General features: G+C 41.2%; 1 protein-coding gene across 4 annotated transcripts in view; it reads right to left on the bottom strand.

The window, feature by feature from the left end:
* The window catches only part of tln2b (talin 2b), a 74,312-nt gene that overhangs the window by 24,645 nt on the left and 32,864 nt on the right, over window positions 1-16,803 (bottom strand). For all 4 annotated transcript variants that reach the window (XM_069162046.1, XM_069162042.1, XM_069162044.1 and 1 more), the window contains exons 7-27: window positions 14,999-15,126; window positions 14,655-14,718; window positions 14,345-14,449; window positions 12,195-12,350; window positions 11,448-11,549; window positions 11,262-11,338; window positions 9,903-10,086; window positions 9,335-9,448; window positions 8,817-8,925; window positions 7,940-8,148; window positions 7,595-7,693; window positions 6,810-6,977; window positions 6,181-6,475; window positions 4,794-4,960; window positions 3,887-4,015; window positions 2,547-2,660; window positions 2,228-2,341; window positions 1,993-2,127; window positions 1,670-1,798; window positions 1,429-1,531; window positions 165-373 (exon numbers count right to left, since the gene is read on the bottom strand). In XM_069162046.1, coding sequence (XP_069018147.1) covers window positions 165-373; window positions 1,429-1,531; window positions 1,670-1,798; window positions 1,993-2,127; window positions 2,228-2,341; window positions 2,547-2,660; window positions 3,887-4,015; window positions 4,794-4,960; window positions 6,181-6,475; window positions 6,810-6,977; window positions 7,595-7,693; window positions 7,940-8,148; window positions 8,817-8,925; window positions 9,335-9,448; window positions 9,903-10,086; window positions 11,262-11,338; window positions 11,448-11,549; window positions 12,195-12,350; window positions 14,345-14,449; window positions 14,655-14,718; window positions 14,999-15,126 — 2,910 coding nt within the window. The remainder of the gene's footprint in view (window positions 1-164; window positions 374-1,428; window positions 1,532-1,669; window positions 1,799-1,992; window positions 2,128-2,227; window positions 2,342-2,546; window positions 2,661-3,886; window positions 4,016-4,793; window positions 4,961-6,180; window positions 6,476-6,809; window positions 6,978-7,594; window positions 7,694-7,939; window positions 8,149-8,816; window positions 8,926-9,334; window positions 9,449-9,902; window positions 10,087-11,261; window positions 11,339-11,447; window positions 11,550-12,194; window positions 12,351-14,344; window positions 14,450-14,654; window positions 14,719-14,998; window positions 15,127-16,803) is intronic.

The following is a 16,803-nucleotide window of genomic DNA, read 5'->3' as shown; positions in this document are numbered from 1 at the left end:
AGAGAGGAATACCAGGCAAGAGAGACACCGCAGAGAGAAAATAGCAACGCTTAGAGGGGATGATTGTTATGGAAAAAAAGAAACGTTTACAAATCAGTAGAAGAAGGAGAGAGGGGCCCGAAAGAATAATGTGATTACTGCATGAATCCCGGGACCGATGCTACCTGTGCCAGTCTCTGCTGACTCTCTGCATCTCCTGGATGGACCAGGGCCTGATGGGCTTCGTGGATCAGCATGGCCGAACCCTCCATCACACACTGGGCTGAGTCCAGCATTGCAGCTGAAGCCTGAGGCTCTTTGGTGCTGGCTGCCACACCTCTGGCTGCTTGAGCCAATGTCCTTAAAGCCTGAGCTGTTTCTCTAGCAGCAACACCTGCAAACAACCAGCCGCACTTTAAATGGATAATTTTGGATCGCAGGGTCAAAGATAGAAAGAATATCATTAGGAAAATTAAATAAGTATAATAAGACAATAAGTAAATACAAGTAGGGAAGATACTGCTAGTCTATTTCATGTCTATCACAGATTTCTACTGGAATAACAACAAATGTTACACAAGTGCAATATTATTCAAATATAGAGGAAATATGAGCTGCACATCCTCCTTTACTGAACGTTGATATGTAGTGACAGTAAGTGACAATGTTTCTTTAGAAATCAAAACTGACATTTTAATGAAAACTCGTTAGTTTTACTTTACAGCAGTTGTATCTAAGCAACACAAACTGAGAGGTATGTGTACTTCCTGTCTTTACTTTAACTGTAATATCACTGTGCTAATCAACTGGCAGGGTCAAGCAGCACCACACTGTGAATGCTGTGATGCTGAAATGCCCTCCTTGTTTAAATAAATGAGTTTATATAATAAATATGGCTCCCACATGGGAGGTGCCCTTAACTTGTTATACATAGAGTTGAGGAAAAAAAGGCAGCAAATTGCATCAAATTGCATTAACCAGCAGAGTGGAGCCATTTGCTGATGGAATGTTAAATCCAGTGAAAAAAAGATTAATGAGTATTGAGCAGCACCCTGGGCCACAGCATGAAATGCTCCCTGCGAGCATTTATTGTTAGAAGTTATTCTACATACTTGTCTGTAAGATGTTATTCTCTATCTGTCTTCATCTCCACTCCACTGAGACACTCATTTCAGCCAGAATTGACGGCAAAAACCGCCAAGCCATGCTGGATTCCAAGAGTTCAGTTTGAGGCTATGGTGATAGCACAAATAAAATAATATCCTTTGCTTGCTTTATCTTCAAGCTCCCACTTGGTGCTTTTTAGAGAAATGATTTGTAAATAAAAATGACAGTCTGCAATCCACATATATTTATTATATCTGTCCACTGCAGCAAAGTAACTAATCTGGAAACAGAAGTAAATTCTTCTCAGATTCTCAGACCTGCTCTCTGTATAGAATACACTACCTGTATAATGTTCATTTCCCTGTGCAGCACATGTCAGCAACTGGGCCATGGAGGAGCCCACAGTCTTCGATGTACTTCCCAAATCCTGAGCACACTTTTCCAGCTGTGTGAGCAGCAGAACACATAAATAAACCAATTGATTCATAGTTGTGATCTTCTCATTGTGTTGGCATCTCTACAGCAGGACATCTACAGTGTAAACTTTCAGTTAAGCCTCATCAAAGATGTACTATGTACTGACCGTTTCCCCAGGAAGAGGTTTGAGTTGGCCATCAATGACCGACATCTTGGCATCCTGAAGCTCGCTCTTGAGAGTCTGCACAGTTTTGAGGGCTGAGTCAATCTCCAGAGGACCACAGGCTTCATGGGCCTTTGAATAATACACAGACATAAAAGTTACACAAATTCAAATATGCAGAGCGCTTTATGATTGAGATTTATGAGATTTGGCATCTCTGGATAAAATGAACAAAAAACTGGATTCACATAAATGCAAGACAGCGACAAATTTCCTGCATCAGTGAGATGAATCCTGCAATCTCTAACAGTATTGTTAACATATACCTTCTGGGTAGCAGTCCTGAGCTCCGCCAGCCAGGTAGCTAAATTCTTGGCACACTGGCCCAGCTGCATAGCAGCGGCCTGATCAGCCACCGTCGGAACTGCTGACTTTGCAGACACCACCATCTTACTTCCAGGCTGAGAGGTGGTGACAGACATATGGCAAGAAATTCAGAAGCACTAAAAAACAAGAGTTTTGTGTATCTCTTTTGATAGAAGGTTATTATAAAAGACTAACCTGTAAGAAGCTCTGGCTGGCCATGATGAGGGCGAGCTGAGGGCCGAGCTCCTCAGGCTGGGCCTGGCTGCTCCTCATCCCCTGCACCAACTGGGGAATACTATCTGCAACCGCCTTAAATTAAACATTACCATAATGTATTCCTCATATGCTTCACCATCATGACAGACAGAGGAAAAGTGCTGCCATGGTTCCCAAAGAAAACACATTCTATGACAATACTTTATGTAAGGATTTTGTTTTCTAGTACACAGTGTCCTATTTAAAACAGTACAGTTGTTGTATAAAAGAGTATATAAAAAAGTCTACATCATCATACCTTGCAGCTGTGTACTAACTGTTGGTGTGAGGCGGTATTTTTGTTGGAAGCAGCAGCATTTTGGGCAGCTGCGATGGTCTGAGTAGCAGCAGCCGCTGCCTGCTTTGCAGCTATCTGTTCAGAAAATACAAATGGAGACAATTAGTCTTAAGTGAGAGAGTGGTTGCTTGGCGAAGAGGAACATTCACTTTTTCTCTGTGCAGTATTATGCTGTCATGTTCAGTACTCAGACACAGTTCTAATCAGACTAAGATGGGTCACAACTTGAATGTTTAGCGTGAAGAGGCAAACAGCCGGGAGTGCATTGCTCAATCCCTATTTCATGAGTTGATCAGTGTTGCTATGTTTCCCCAACTAAAGCTAAAAATATACTGCTTAGCTCACAATAATTCATAGACACCAGACTAGCTTTGAAGTGATGGCACGATTGACAAAAGAAGACGACTCTTGTTGAGTGGATGTGGAGAGGAGGATGATGCAAAAAAACTCAGAAATACATGATATAATTATTCAGTGGGGAAAAAAGGAGACTGAACTGCATGTAGAATTCACATTAGGGGTATGAGTACTTCTGGCATTCTTTTCTATCTATTGTGTAACCATAATGTGCTCTATGTATTTTCAATATTCAATAATACTCTACACAGAACAATAAAGGGATGTGCACATCTGAACAGCAACTGAATAACAATTTGTCTGGACACAACAGGTCAAATTAAGGGGTCTTAAGGGGCTTAAATGTGTCTGTGATGATTGCTACATGCACACTAGAGGATTTAAAGCACTCTGGTCTTCACCGGCTTCCATGCTGCCTTGATGGGGGCGACCATTAGTACCATTACTGTGACCATCTGATGCAAGGAGGCGGACTGAGATGCATGTCTGATAGCAGACTGATCCAAGCCCTGGGTAAAGCACAGTTTATGTGCCTGGGAAATTGAACATTGGGTGCTCCAGAGCAGAGAAGGGGTAGTCATTAGGCACAAACTGATACCAAGGGCTAAACAGAGATCTTTACACTCAGATAGCTCATTCACAGCACTAATGGGATTTATAGCTCACTGCTATGGCAAAGAGAAACAGCACAGACAAATAAAATAAATGGTCCGCAATTGTACAAATCACTGCTGAAGCATTTCATTATCTACATTCTGACACGCGTTTCCTTTTAATGTCTAAGCTCTCCATTTATTTCTAACAAATGTATACTACAGGATTACAAAAATGTGGTCAGGAAATGTTTGTGTGATATCTCTGTTGGTCAGGAGACGCAAGGAGAAGGGTTACAGATCAAGAGCAAACAACACAAAGATCAGAACAAGTTGACTCCTGCGACTCACCTCCAGCCTATTGACTAGTTTTTTCTTGATGGCGTTCTGAGCTGCAGCATTGGTGGCAACACGGAGCCCCTCAGCAGCCTCTCTGAGCCTCTGCTGCTGGTCTTCATTCTCTGGGTATGCAGCCGCTCCCTTAAGGCACATAATCACACATTCATTCACACATGTGCAGATGTGCACGCACAGGCACCCATCGGCATGATACATGCCGTACATAGAGAATATAACAATAGCTTCAGATCTCAGCAATAAAACTTTGACAACTCAAATGATACAGGTTGTACACTAGATGCAAAGAGGCATTTAGCTCGGTCTGCTTTCTGACAGTTTCCAAAGAACCATCAGTGCCAGATCCTCACTTCCTCTTTGATAATGGCAGTGATGTAGTGATTAATGTGTCACAGATTAAAAAAAAAATACTCTAACGAGCCATAAGCAGCATTTCATTTGCCTGGGTATTTCTCACTGATAATATCCTGCTCGACAGTGCCAGGGGCTCATTAAGAGCCGCTGATGCTGCACCCTTTTATTTTGGATGTGAAATGATGCTGGTTGCTAGCGCATAAACTAATGCCAAGACTTGTTTTCAGTAAAGCAGTTCAGTTCTTTAACACCACATCAAATCCAACATTACACAAAGAGTAACAGCAGTGCAGTGATACTGCTGATTAAAAGAATGAAAGAAATGAACTACATCAACAACCTGAAATAAACTGATTGATTGTAATTAGGTTAAATTAATGATACATGTGTCAACTGCATTAATTTGAAATAAATGACTGATCAAGCTCCAGTAAACAAATGTAGTTATTTCAGCCTCGGTTTGTGCAAATAGATGTTGTTAAATCATCAAAGTAAACAGTCATTTTTATTGCATTTATTTGTGAGAATAAAGCTGATACTCTCCTACCTTCGCAGCCTCCACCATCCGAGCTGTGGCATCAGCCAAAAGTTTTGCTGCAGCGAGCAGTTTCTTGGAATTGTCAACATCAACTTCTGCCTCTGCATCTGATCTCATGGCATTGACCAAGTCAGAGGTGGCTTGGGCTAACACCCTGGCCTGACGCACCATCTCACCTGTTGACACAAACAGGCAAACAGCAGGTAATTGCATAAACCCAGATGTTCTGCACAAATGTCAAAATGATCTACTACACGGACATTATATGTTGAAGCTATAATGCAGATCGTGCTGCAAAGCTGGTTTTGTTCCCTCCATTTAGACTTTTTTGTTTTTCAGTGAATACTGTGGATGATCTGCATCCATTTTGACAGCCACAAGGTTTTGACGGTGATGTTTGGACTTCTGACGAAAGTATTTCCAAAAAAGCTTTGACAAACAGCATCACAAATTTGTGTCAGGTCAGTGATGGATTAGTGTGTCTGCACAGTAACACTTGAACTGCCAACACCTCCTGATTAATATTCACATATGTACGTCAAAGGCATATGGGATTAGGATAAAAATAATATAGGTGATTTTAGGTTTCAGTACTAGTATATATCTACAGTAAATTGTAAAATATAACATGTTTCTGGATAGTCAAATCAGACTGTAGAGATAAAAAAAAAAAAAATCTAATGGAAAGTCTATTTTTAGCTACACCTGTTAATTAAATACCTAAAAAAGTCATTTGTCTAATTGATGTAAAACCCCCTCAGTCTTAAAGCTGAAGGTTTCTGCTGAGTCATCCTCTTTCTCACAAATGAAACACTGGGATATATGTAACATCTCCCCACACACCTGCTATAAAAAGCTGTGTTTCCCAAACACCCACCTCCAGCTGGAAATAACTTACCTAGAGAAGTCTATGAAAGACATGTATGTGCTTTACAACCTACATCCTATATCCTTGGGCATCAACCAATACTCCATATACAGAATGACCTCTCATCATTAAATGCTGATCTATCGCTACAGATTTTCATTTATTTCATGTTGATCTATAGAAGAAAAATGTTTGTCCTTCCAAAATATGCCCAAGTCATGTGTTTCTTGTTAAATTTCAAAGCCTCTCTGATACTGATTGAGACCAGATTGAGAACTATGTAGTGGTTTTGGATGACATGTTTCCTACAACCTTTTGAGAATTAACTGGGTTTAAAAATTCTTCAGCTTCATGGTTCAAACCATAACAAATAGCCTGAACTTTGACAATGGATAGAGGATTTTTAGGATCACTTAACATGGACACAAATGTAGACAAGACCCGATGCAGTCAAAACACATTGGAAAAAGTCAGGTCGGTATTTGCTAAAGAACAACTGATTGCCTTCAGTCCTTATTTTTTCCTCACCAGCGTCTCCCATTGAGGTGAAAATATTTTCAGTCACGTTCATAATCGTATCTGTGGCCTGGTCGTAACGGCCGATGGGCTCTCCGCAGCTGGCATAGTGGCGGACGTGTTGCAGGAGGTCGCTCAGGGCCTGGCTCACCACACCAGCTGCCGCCCCGACTTGCTTCAGAAGCTCGCCGTCGTCGCTGGCCGAGCGGCAAGCTTTGACGCAGGTCTCCACAGAACGGTCCACCAGCTTCCCAGCCTCAACAAGCTGCTCCTGACACACTGGGGAGCTGATGGTTGGGCTCACCACCTGCAGCACACACGGACGATGACAGAAACTCAGACCAATCACGAAATAAGAATTGAAGACTATATATACTGACTATATGTATTCTTTACCCGGTTCCCCGAACCAAGCACGAGTCAAACTTTTAAAACAAAACATATTACTGCATACACATATAATAACATGACACAAATACTTGTTTCTCTTATTGAAATAAGTTCAATATTGCATATTTTCAAAGTAAACTCTAACCAAGCTAAAGCGAACAATCTCATATATTCTGTTTGGATCATTTCCTATCTGCTGGTATGTCCTTTACCTACTTGGCTGCTGAGATGAACAAGTTTTAGATCAGTACCTTGGTGCAGGCGACCAGCTGTGAGGTGGACAGGGCACACTGAGTCGCAGCTGCGATCACCCGGTTCTGCAATATGGTGTCCTCAGCCACCTGGGCCACGTTCTTGGCCTTCAGGACTAACATAGCAGCTGCATTGGCCACTGCTTTGGCCAGATTCATCAGGGTGTCCTGCAACATATTAATCAATGTCCTTCACTGAAACACAGCACAGCTGCACACATGTGACTGAAGGTTCCAGGAAAGTAAATGTTTGTTATTAATTTTGTTCAGTAGATATAAAGTGATTACTGCTCAACTAATGCACAAGGAGAACAACAGGAGAGTAAGAGCAAAATGCAGGAGCAATATAGCGATAATTAATTTTAGGATCTGTGTTATTAAGTATAGCAACTGAATACTGGCTCAAGGTCATTGAGACCAAGCATGTGGATGATTTAAGAATCCTCTTCTTCAGGCATTAACACTAAAAAGGGTCGTATCAAAGCTGTGAGAGGACAACTACACTGAGGTGTATGTGGCAGGTAAATTAATTTCACTATAAAAGAATAAATGAGGCAGATAGTGAAGGCTGCTGATAAGCTTGTATTAATGGAGGTCTGGGACACTGCATTGTCATTTTACAAAAAAAAGCTCTCACTAAAATCCACATAAAATGACAGTCTAATAATAAAGCCTGAGGTTATTATGCAAGAGTACATTGACATTGTTAAAGGGGGCCAGATAATATGTGTGTCTTCCTGTTTGGCCGGCAGTGTCATAGGAACAGTGAGTGGGTGGCGTCCAACCTGGAACTTCTCATCAGTCTCGCCCTCCCCCATGTGACGAAGCAGGTCCCCACTGGCCTGTCCAATGCTTCCTGCTGCAGTCAGCACCGTCTGTCTGGGCTGTATGGAAATGACATCACCACATTCATTACACAGGCCTGGCCGGTCCTCACAGAGGCCCCCACAAATTATCTAAAACAGACTTCAGGATCAAAAATATATCCCTAGAAAAACCTTCTACAATGCATCGTCTCTGGGACACTAATAAAAAGGTATGCAGTTCAACACTGCATACGCCTTTGTGACTACTGAGATTACAGTTGGGGATGAAGTCCAAATCAGTACAATAATCAGTAGGTGCCTCACCTCAGCGGCTGCAGGCTCAACAGATCTGAGCAGATCTGACACAGCTCCTGCCAGCATCCTGGCGGCCCCCATGAGCTTGTGGCCACTGCCCACCTCATCATCCATTAATGCTGCAAGCAGCTTGACACCCTTAGACATTTCCGTGAGGTTGGAGGAGATGGTGGTGATAGCACAGCCCACTGCGGTGTAGTCAGTTTCTGTGGGCTCACCTGCAGAGAATTGATAGCCATCATTACAAACTAGATCAAACAGCCTCTCTGCTGCGCATCTTAATTTGTTATGCTGCTGCCACACTGATTCAGCCGAGCCACGGGGCAGCTTGCGTGTCATATGCTGTAACACACACATCAGCATCAGTGTCATAATTAGAGCCTATTTGAGATGGTTTCACGGAGATGAGCATGCTGATGGTGCAAGTGGCCGTGAAGAAGAAAAACTTTGTATTCAATAGTAAAGGGAGTACAAGTGCAACCAAACAGATGGCAAGGTAAGATAAAACCCTGCAAAAGGCTGGCTGGACCTTGACTGGCATTGTGCCAAGCAACATGGGAAGCTGGGAGACACACCGCCAGTAAGCTGAGCTTCAGGACAACAAGTTCGAGATTTATTAATCAGTCTAAATATTTATGAAGGATAACTGGGACATGCCCCTTTGTTTATCATCACTGACTTGGAAAACATGTATTGATTCATACCTCGGGGTTACAATAATGCAAAGATGAACAATACTTGGGCCATTTACATTTAAGCTGCATCCAGTGAATTCATAAACCAGAATTCTATTGTTGAAATAACCTTTTTTTTTTTTTTCTTTTTAAAAAAAAAAATGATATTGTGTTCCATCCTTAAGCAGTTCAGCATTCTCCTGGCCACTCACCTGCAGTGAGATTGACCACAGATGCTGTTCCAGCGGTGATGGCATCAACCTGAGAGTGGATTTCATGTTTGGATTCGTCCACTTTGTTCTGAACCCAAACCCTGGATGCCTTTTGGTGGAGGAAAATGAGAGCAATTGGCATTCATCACAGTGGGTGATTTTCAGCTCCTATCAATGTTCTTGTGCGAGATTAAAGGACGAGGGCAGCAAAACACCTATGGCTTTGGAAACACTCAAGCATTAAATACAGCCTCCACATTTGCAGTCACTTCTACATTTGAATTATATTTGAGAAATATGATGGACTTTGATGTGATTAGATTGCTTGATTTTTTTTTAAGCCATCTTTACTTTGCAAATCCACAGGCTGTAATATCAGACAGCACACAATTTCCAGTGGGAGAAAAGTGGAACTCAAGGGGTTGCTGTGATTGTGGAAAGATGGTGGGGCACTCTATGCTGCATCGGTCCTAAAATATTTTTCTAAAGTGTGTAGGCACTGGTGTAGTATGACTCACCAAGTCGTGGCCCAGTGGAGGCAGATTATCTACATATCCCAGGTCAGCCTGGGCTTGCTGCACAGCCTGCATACTGCTGTTGATGGTCCCCATCAGGGCCTGCTGGGCAAGACTCTGACAACAACAAACAAGACAAGACACACAGTGTGCAAAAGAATAATCAAAAACCATCTATACAAACAACTGTGAAACCTTGTTTTGCAGTTAAATATCCATAACGGAAGGAGACCAATGGGTATATGAGGAGGGTTTCATCCCTTAACTCACCAACCATATCGCTCATTGTGATGCTTTTTTACTGCAGGGACCACAGCTAACAGTTTAAACTCAGTGGATCAGATTTAAATAAAACATGAGCAAATATAATACCTTAACACTTTGTTCTGATATTGTAAAATTGTAAAGGTGCTGCATTTTGTTGTCATCCTTTCATGTTAGGATTTCTTTGGTTCACACAAATTATTTTTACATTGTGGCAATTGGCTCAAAGTCAGACACTACAATTTTACAATCAAAGCCAAAATATGGGTGGATAGGGGGTGATACGGGTGAAAATGCTTGTACTCACCAGTGGAGGCATGTGTCCTCTGTGCATCTGCCCTGTGGTGATTTGCTGCTGGGCAGAGGGCATCGTACCCATATTGAAGGTGTCGGGGCCGCCAATAGACCCCGACCGAATTATACCTGGAAGGGCTACTGAACCGTGCTCCACGCGGCCTACCCGATTGAACTGCTGCTGCAAAATTGTGGACCTTATACAGAGGAAAAAGAAACAGAAGTCAATGATGAGTTTCATAATTAAACAGGCTGTAATGATAAAGTTGTATGATTGTGTGCGTACATTACATTTAACATACATGCCTAGCATGTATGTAGATGCATTCAAACGTATGACCCTTAGTTATGTGCAAAAGTAAGGATTTAAATGAAAGCATGTGTGTCGTGGAAAGATCAGGAATATAAGGTAAAACTACATGAAACACTGCCTTGACATCAGGGCTGGTGACTGTGTAATGATGAAAGCTGCTTTTCATTTTCATCTTTAATCCGATCCATTTTAATTTAAGATTACGGTCTGTACATCAAAACCAACTACTTACTGACATATGGAGGAGTTTTGGATTGTATTACTTGAGAAGATCTTTAAATTTGGATTATTGTTTCAGATGATGACACAACTATTACTAATTTAGGAGACGAAAATTACAAAATCATAATTAAAACAATTATCACGCACCAATAACTGTTCCCACAGTGAGCAGGCATTGTCAGAAGAAATACTGTGCTGAAAAATATGTTTTTGTGCCCAGCTCAACAGATGCTCCTGACTCCATTGGTTAATTATGGCTTGTTTTGAGAGGCAGCAATTATGTTTTTGTACTGAGAACCACAACATGAGTCAATTGGCCCATAAGCAGCAGGAATATGATGCCCCATTCTGCCAGAGAGTGGTTTCACTCAGAGCCATGTGGATTTCCACTGATAACAGTGAGCGATAGAGCCGTGGTCCATCAGCTTTATCTTAATTTTCATCCGTCACTAAGGTACACGGGGAAAATCAGTAATGTCAGTAAGCAACCGGGTGAAGAAAATACTGAATAAACAGCTTCTAACAAGCTTTCATTTTAACCTGTATGATATCCTAATGTCCAAATGATGCAGCTTCCTTGTGTGAAAAAAGATTAAATTGTAATAGCTTTACCCTCAGGCAGTTTTTACAAAAAAAGTGTTATTGGTATCTAAAAATTCAAAGTGCTCTTTTAGTGTTTAATTCCAACACTACCTCTCTTATAAAGTACTACACTGGCCATGCAGAAATGTAATTACATGCACAATAAACAGTGAGGTTTAAATTTATGAAGACGTGTTCAATAAATCAGAATGGTCAGCATTTTCCTACAGTAGATAATACATAAACACTACTCACTTCTTGGGGGAAACCGATTCCTCCAACATTGTTGATTCCTCATCTCCCTCAAGACCGAAACGATCTTTACTCTGCTTCTGTTGAAGGAAGAGTCACAGACATGACTGTAAACATTGTAGGCTAAATGTATAGAGGATTAGATGTATTTTGTATTTAGTCAAAGAGTTTGAATTTTCAGGTACTTGCCTTTTTAAGAATAATGTCAATGTATCCAGCAATAAGTTGAGATATCTGCTCTCCCTCTGTTGTCTGGACGGAGTAGTAACTTTCCTGGTACTCTCCGAAATCCTTAATAACACAGTGAATACAGCAAAGATTCAGGGCAAGCCAGGGGTACTCTAAATCACAGCATATTCACATAAACTAGGCAGCATCTTCATTATTTCTACTCCTAATGAAAAGAAAAATCGACTGGCTTTGGTGAAGCATCCTATTTCTCCAAAGAGCTGATAAAAATCTGAAAGCTGCTCACTTCAAAGCATCCTACAGAAACACAAGGGTGAGTATTTTTTTTTTTTTAGTTTAAATCAATGTTAGCAAATATACCTTAGAGTACTTCTCAAAATCTGCATAATCTATTAATCTTTGAATGGGGGACCCCTCTCCAGTAGAGGAAGAAAACAGCCAACAGCTGGTAAAGAAAATTGAGAAAGCTTTCAGATAAATAATACATCCAAATTCTGCACACTGTGCTCAAGGAATCTATTGTTAACTCAGATGAAATAGCTGGCTAGGATGCTAAAGGCATTCAATAATGCAGTTTGAGGTCTCAACAGTTTTTAGGATGCTGTTTGCATTGGAAAATTGGAGGAAAGAGTAACTATGGGATGCAGAGCTGTATAAACTAACACATGCATAGGATTAGGAATGCAAAACATCTGACACTGTAATCTAAGTAGTGCCAGGGACTTGATGCAGGGAGTCACACAGTACCAATGTGAAGCTCTTGGGGGAGGCCGCCCATCTCTTGACGGTTGTCAGGGGCCATTCCTGCACCACATCCTTCGTCTTCTCATCCACTCGCATCACTGACTCTTTGGTTATCCCCAGCAGCCGTGGGACCAGTTTATTTTTACCCTTCATCTTTTCCTGTCAGATAGGAAAACATCAGACAACATTTATGTCGGTGCTAAACACCTACACAGATGATTCATTCAAGGCGAGAACGCAAAATCATTGTGCCATTCTGCTGGTGCTGTCGAAATACACCCACTGCGCCTGTGGCTCGAAGCCCCAAATGGAGGAGGAGAAGGGCAGCTGCGAACTGACCCAGCAGAGTTCAGCCTTGTTTAACTGCTGCTTTATTGAACAGGGTCTCCACAGGCTTTAGTCACTGTCAGCACAGCAGCATGATACTTCCACCAGCTCTCTGCCTGACCAGCTCCGCTGCCCTTCACTCTCAGCCCACTGAAAATCTATTACAGCTCACTTCAGACGCCAAGCCTACACTTGGCTCCCCTCCAGGAGTGCAGAGGACAAAACTAAAATTAGCAGCGTGTAGTTGAAAATATGCATATTTAATATCTCCAAGCATTTTTAATTTTTTTTTTTTTATCTCAGGGTCAAATTGGAGAGGTCCAAGAATTGCACAAAGGTCAATAAGTAGAACAGCTTTTAGGTTCAGTGCGTTTACACACAAGGACAGATAACATTATTCCAGCGTTCATGATATCTTTGCGCAAAGGTTTATTAAAAACTTCCATTGTTTTTGGTTACAGTACTTGAACATGATAATGATCAAGGCTGTATTCAAACAGGAAGTGTCTTTTTCTAATCTGACGTGGAAAGCTGAGGTATAATATTATCTTAAATGGTATAACCTTGGTTATTGTTGGGGTAAATCTGATTGTGCAAGACAATGCAATGGAAGGGAGGCTTCATAATGTACACACCTGCATTTTTGTTTTTTACAGCGATTCAAGGCTTGCAAACCTAAAATCTGCAGTGATTAAAGACTGACAGATGAGAAATGCAAGGTTAGAATAAATGCCTCAACAAAGCCAGGTCTGTGCTTTTGCTTTCGCAAGCATCAAGACCAGAGTGCAGCTGGAGTGAATTATTTAACAGAGTCTTGGAATCTCCATTACTACATCTCCTCATTGAACACAGACAGTGCTCGTATATATAGGTGCACACACACTCTTCTGGACACACACTTGCAGATACAGATAATTTGAACCCTGCAGTGTGCTTTAACTACGCGGCCAAACATTCCATTTATCGTCCATTAAGGTTCCAGCAGACAACTGCACTCTTTCCTTTTTTTTTTTTTTCCTCTTTCCTGCAACTATGTGGCTAAATGAGCTACTGTCAAAGAGCTTTTACAATACCTGCTGGTGCAACTTCATCCCATTCACATGCTGCACTTCCCCTCTACTTTTGTGTTCGCCAAACCAGAACAGAACAGAATTGCTATTGTCACAAGTATTTCATAGCATCGAGTGTGCTGCTGAATGGTAAGACACTAGCTTCCTCTCTGAAGCTTTTGATTTGTTATGATAATGGGGCTTTTGGTGTTTTCAACAAGCTTTCATACCTGTTTGACAGCACAGTGTGGATCAGCACAGCTTTCTGATCAAAACTGCTTCTCGTTTGTACAGAAGAAAGTTTTTCATGCCTGATATCGGTCAGTCATTATTTTAGGACATCACAGGTTATATTTTAGTTTCTTTGGTCCACATTTGTATCAGTTATGTTGACTGTAAGTATTGAGTGTTAACTGCTGAGATCTGCAAATACTGCAACATCATGATAACAGAGTTAAATGGGGCAAGAAACACCAACTGTCAGAATATCACACTTGTATACAAGCCAAATGTTTAGCAAAATGATCTACCACTTGTTTTGGAGATAAAACCAAAAGTGAGCGGCCCCATAAATGCACAATGATCCCTCATTACATGCAATTAATGTGAGATCAAAGTTGTAAAATGATAAGAGTCCAATTTGTTTAGTGAACGTGAACACATTCTCTGCCTTACTTACAGTATGAACCCAATGCAAGCAATACATTTGTGAATATATTTTCTACTTTTTCACAAATTTACTGTATTGGAGTAAAACATCATGGTTTTACTTCTTACCTTCACCAAGAAGAAGGACACTCCATATGTTTGCAGCGACCTGGCCAGCTTCACGTACTTCACTTTGCCCTCAATCTCTGTCATCTCTCCACAGTTTTTATGTTCCTGGACAAACAACAGTTACATCTCCAACTTAAACTGATCATCACATATGTTAATGTATTTGAAATGTTGTGGTCTACATGTTATGTATGTTTTGCCAATTTATGCCTCAACAGAGAACAAATGACTATAATTCCATTCGACTCCACACAGTTTCAAACACATTCTTTTTTTTAAATGCAACACTGGAGCAATGTAATGTACATACTTGGAATATTTTCTTCTCGGACCCTCTCTGCTTGATGTACTCTTTGGGTAGGAACTCCTTTAGGCTACAGAGATAAATATCATTTTTATATGGTTACTTGTTTGAGCTACAGGCATTTCCTTTCCTGTTAACATACCTCCACATATGAGGTAATTCTTGCCTTACTGTCTATATTATCAGAAAACAGTTGTAACAGCTGACATCACCCTTGAGCTTTCCACAAGAGGAAGTCCCTGAAGTGAAAGCCTGTACTAAAGCAGGCAATCACTACTGTACAGCTGTGAGCTGAACACACTGTACAAAGTTGTCCTGTATGTTGATAATGTTTGATAAGAAAAGCTTACTCAAGGAATCCAGGTTTATGTTTGTGCTCCACGTGGGGTCCGAACTGGATTTGAGCCTGGATCCCTGCAAACTCACAGCCTTTATCAAAGGAAACCGGGTGGGATCCATTCAATATATCATCCCGAGCCTGGAGGAGATACGAGAAGGAGGGGGAGTAAGTGAGAGACACATGTAGAAAAAAGATAGAAGTACAAAGGCATGAGAACTATCCAAAATTCACCCAACGGAGCTAAGTAATGATCACTTCATGGTGTGCTTTGGATGCACTGTGGCTTCAGAAAGAATTTGTTCTGAGTGTATGACAAAGTGTATATCTAGAACACATACAGTACATCATAACTGAGACTCATCCACACAGGGGAGCCAAATGAGATTTGTTTGTAACAATAAAAGTGATTCTGCCAGCTTTCAAATATAACAGCTGCAACAATTTTTCATCACGGCCCATTATGTGTTATTAAAAAGGAAAACATTACAGATATGCATCAGTCTTTCACTGTATCCCATCTGCATTACAGAATGGCCCTCACTACGTTGTTATGAAGACTGAATGTTTTTCTTGAGCCTTGTGTCTGTTTCGCGCTGTAGAAACATCACTTATGTTTCAATGCATTTTCAGGGAGTCTGTCTACATTATCTCTCACCATTTAGGTAGATAGAAAGGAAGAATACTTAGTTGACATCTCTCAAATGGTTGTCCCTGAGTGCTGTGTTTCTCCAGGGGGCAGTCAGCTCTCTGCTCTCTCTGCCTTATCTCACTCCCTCTTTCTAGTTCACTTTTGGAGCCATTAAATTTGCAGCAGTGAGAGAGGCTCCATCAACGCTTTTAGCATTAGCATATCAGTGCACAGCGTGGACGTGGCTCATTCTTACGTCTCATTACATCAATGAAAAACTAAGCAGCAGCTTAATGCTGTAATGAGGACAACAATCTCCCCTGCTCACAATCAAGTCCTTTCCCAAGTGCGAGTCACTGTGGAGTGCATAAGCTTTCACTGAACACAAGAAGACACTCTAAAATTAGCCCTCACACATGCCATTCACTCTGATACACACTGCTCAGTAGCTGGTACTATTCTGAAGTAAGATGCCGGGGAATAATAGGAGCTCTAAATGCTCTAATTTTAGAGCAAGTGTTGCTTGATATGCAGATTTGTTATAGAAAAAAATGAATCTACCAATGGGGCCCAAGTATATAGAAAAATTATTTAGGTTGCAGGAGCCTGAGAAGCGTGTAGAGAGAGAGTAAAGTACAGCACAAAAATACCAGGTTTTTTTTTAGCACATAAATCTGGTTTCAGAAAATGTGGACAAGCATTTCCTGGTTTAAGAAGCTCAAATGTGCTAGTACCATTGGATGTTGCAGGTGCATACAGGTCTTCCCAGTGCTTTGTCAGAACAATATGATGATAATAATTGATGTAATGATTGCCCATACTCTAAAATGAAAGTGAAAGTTTAATGCCATTCCTCTCATCTCCTACTACTGCTGATAAGATCCAGCTTTGGTAAATGCAATAGTGGTCAGGTAGCCAACAGCCAAAGTGGGTTCATCCGCCACTGCTGAGTTGCCCCACAATTGATAGCTTGACACACAGATGATCAGCAACCTGAATATTAGTCAACTAGATTCTCTGTGTTCAGTGTAAATATAGTCTTCCCGATTTACGAGGGAGGAATCGAGAACAGGCTCTGTGTTTTGACGAGGTGGGAGGGGTGAGGGGAGCTGCTCAGCAGGTGGTGATCGTCTGCGCTATCATCACAGAAAAATGAGAAGTGTAAGGTTGTAATAGTCACAGTGTAC

Source organism: Embiotoca jacksoni, unplaced genomic scaffold, assembly GCF_022577435.1.
Source record: "Embiotoca jacksoni isolate LCO1_2020_lvr unplaced genomic scaffold, fEmbJac1.0.p SCAF_3, whole genome shotgun sequence".
In the NCBI taxonomy this organism is placed as follows: Eukaryota; Metazoa; Chordata; class Actinopteri; family Embiotocidae; genus Embiotoca; species Embiotoca jacksoni.
Note: the sequence above shows the minus strand (reverse complement) of the source record. Positions and strands in the feature narration are given on the sequence as shown.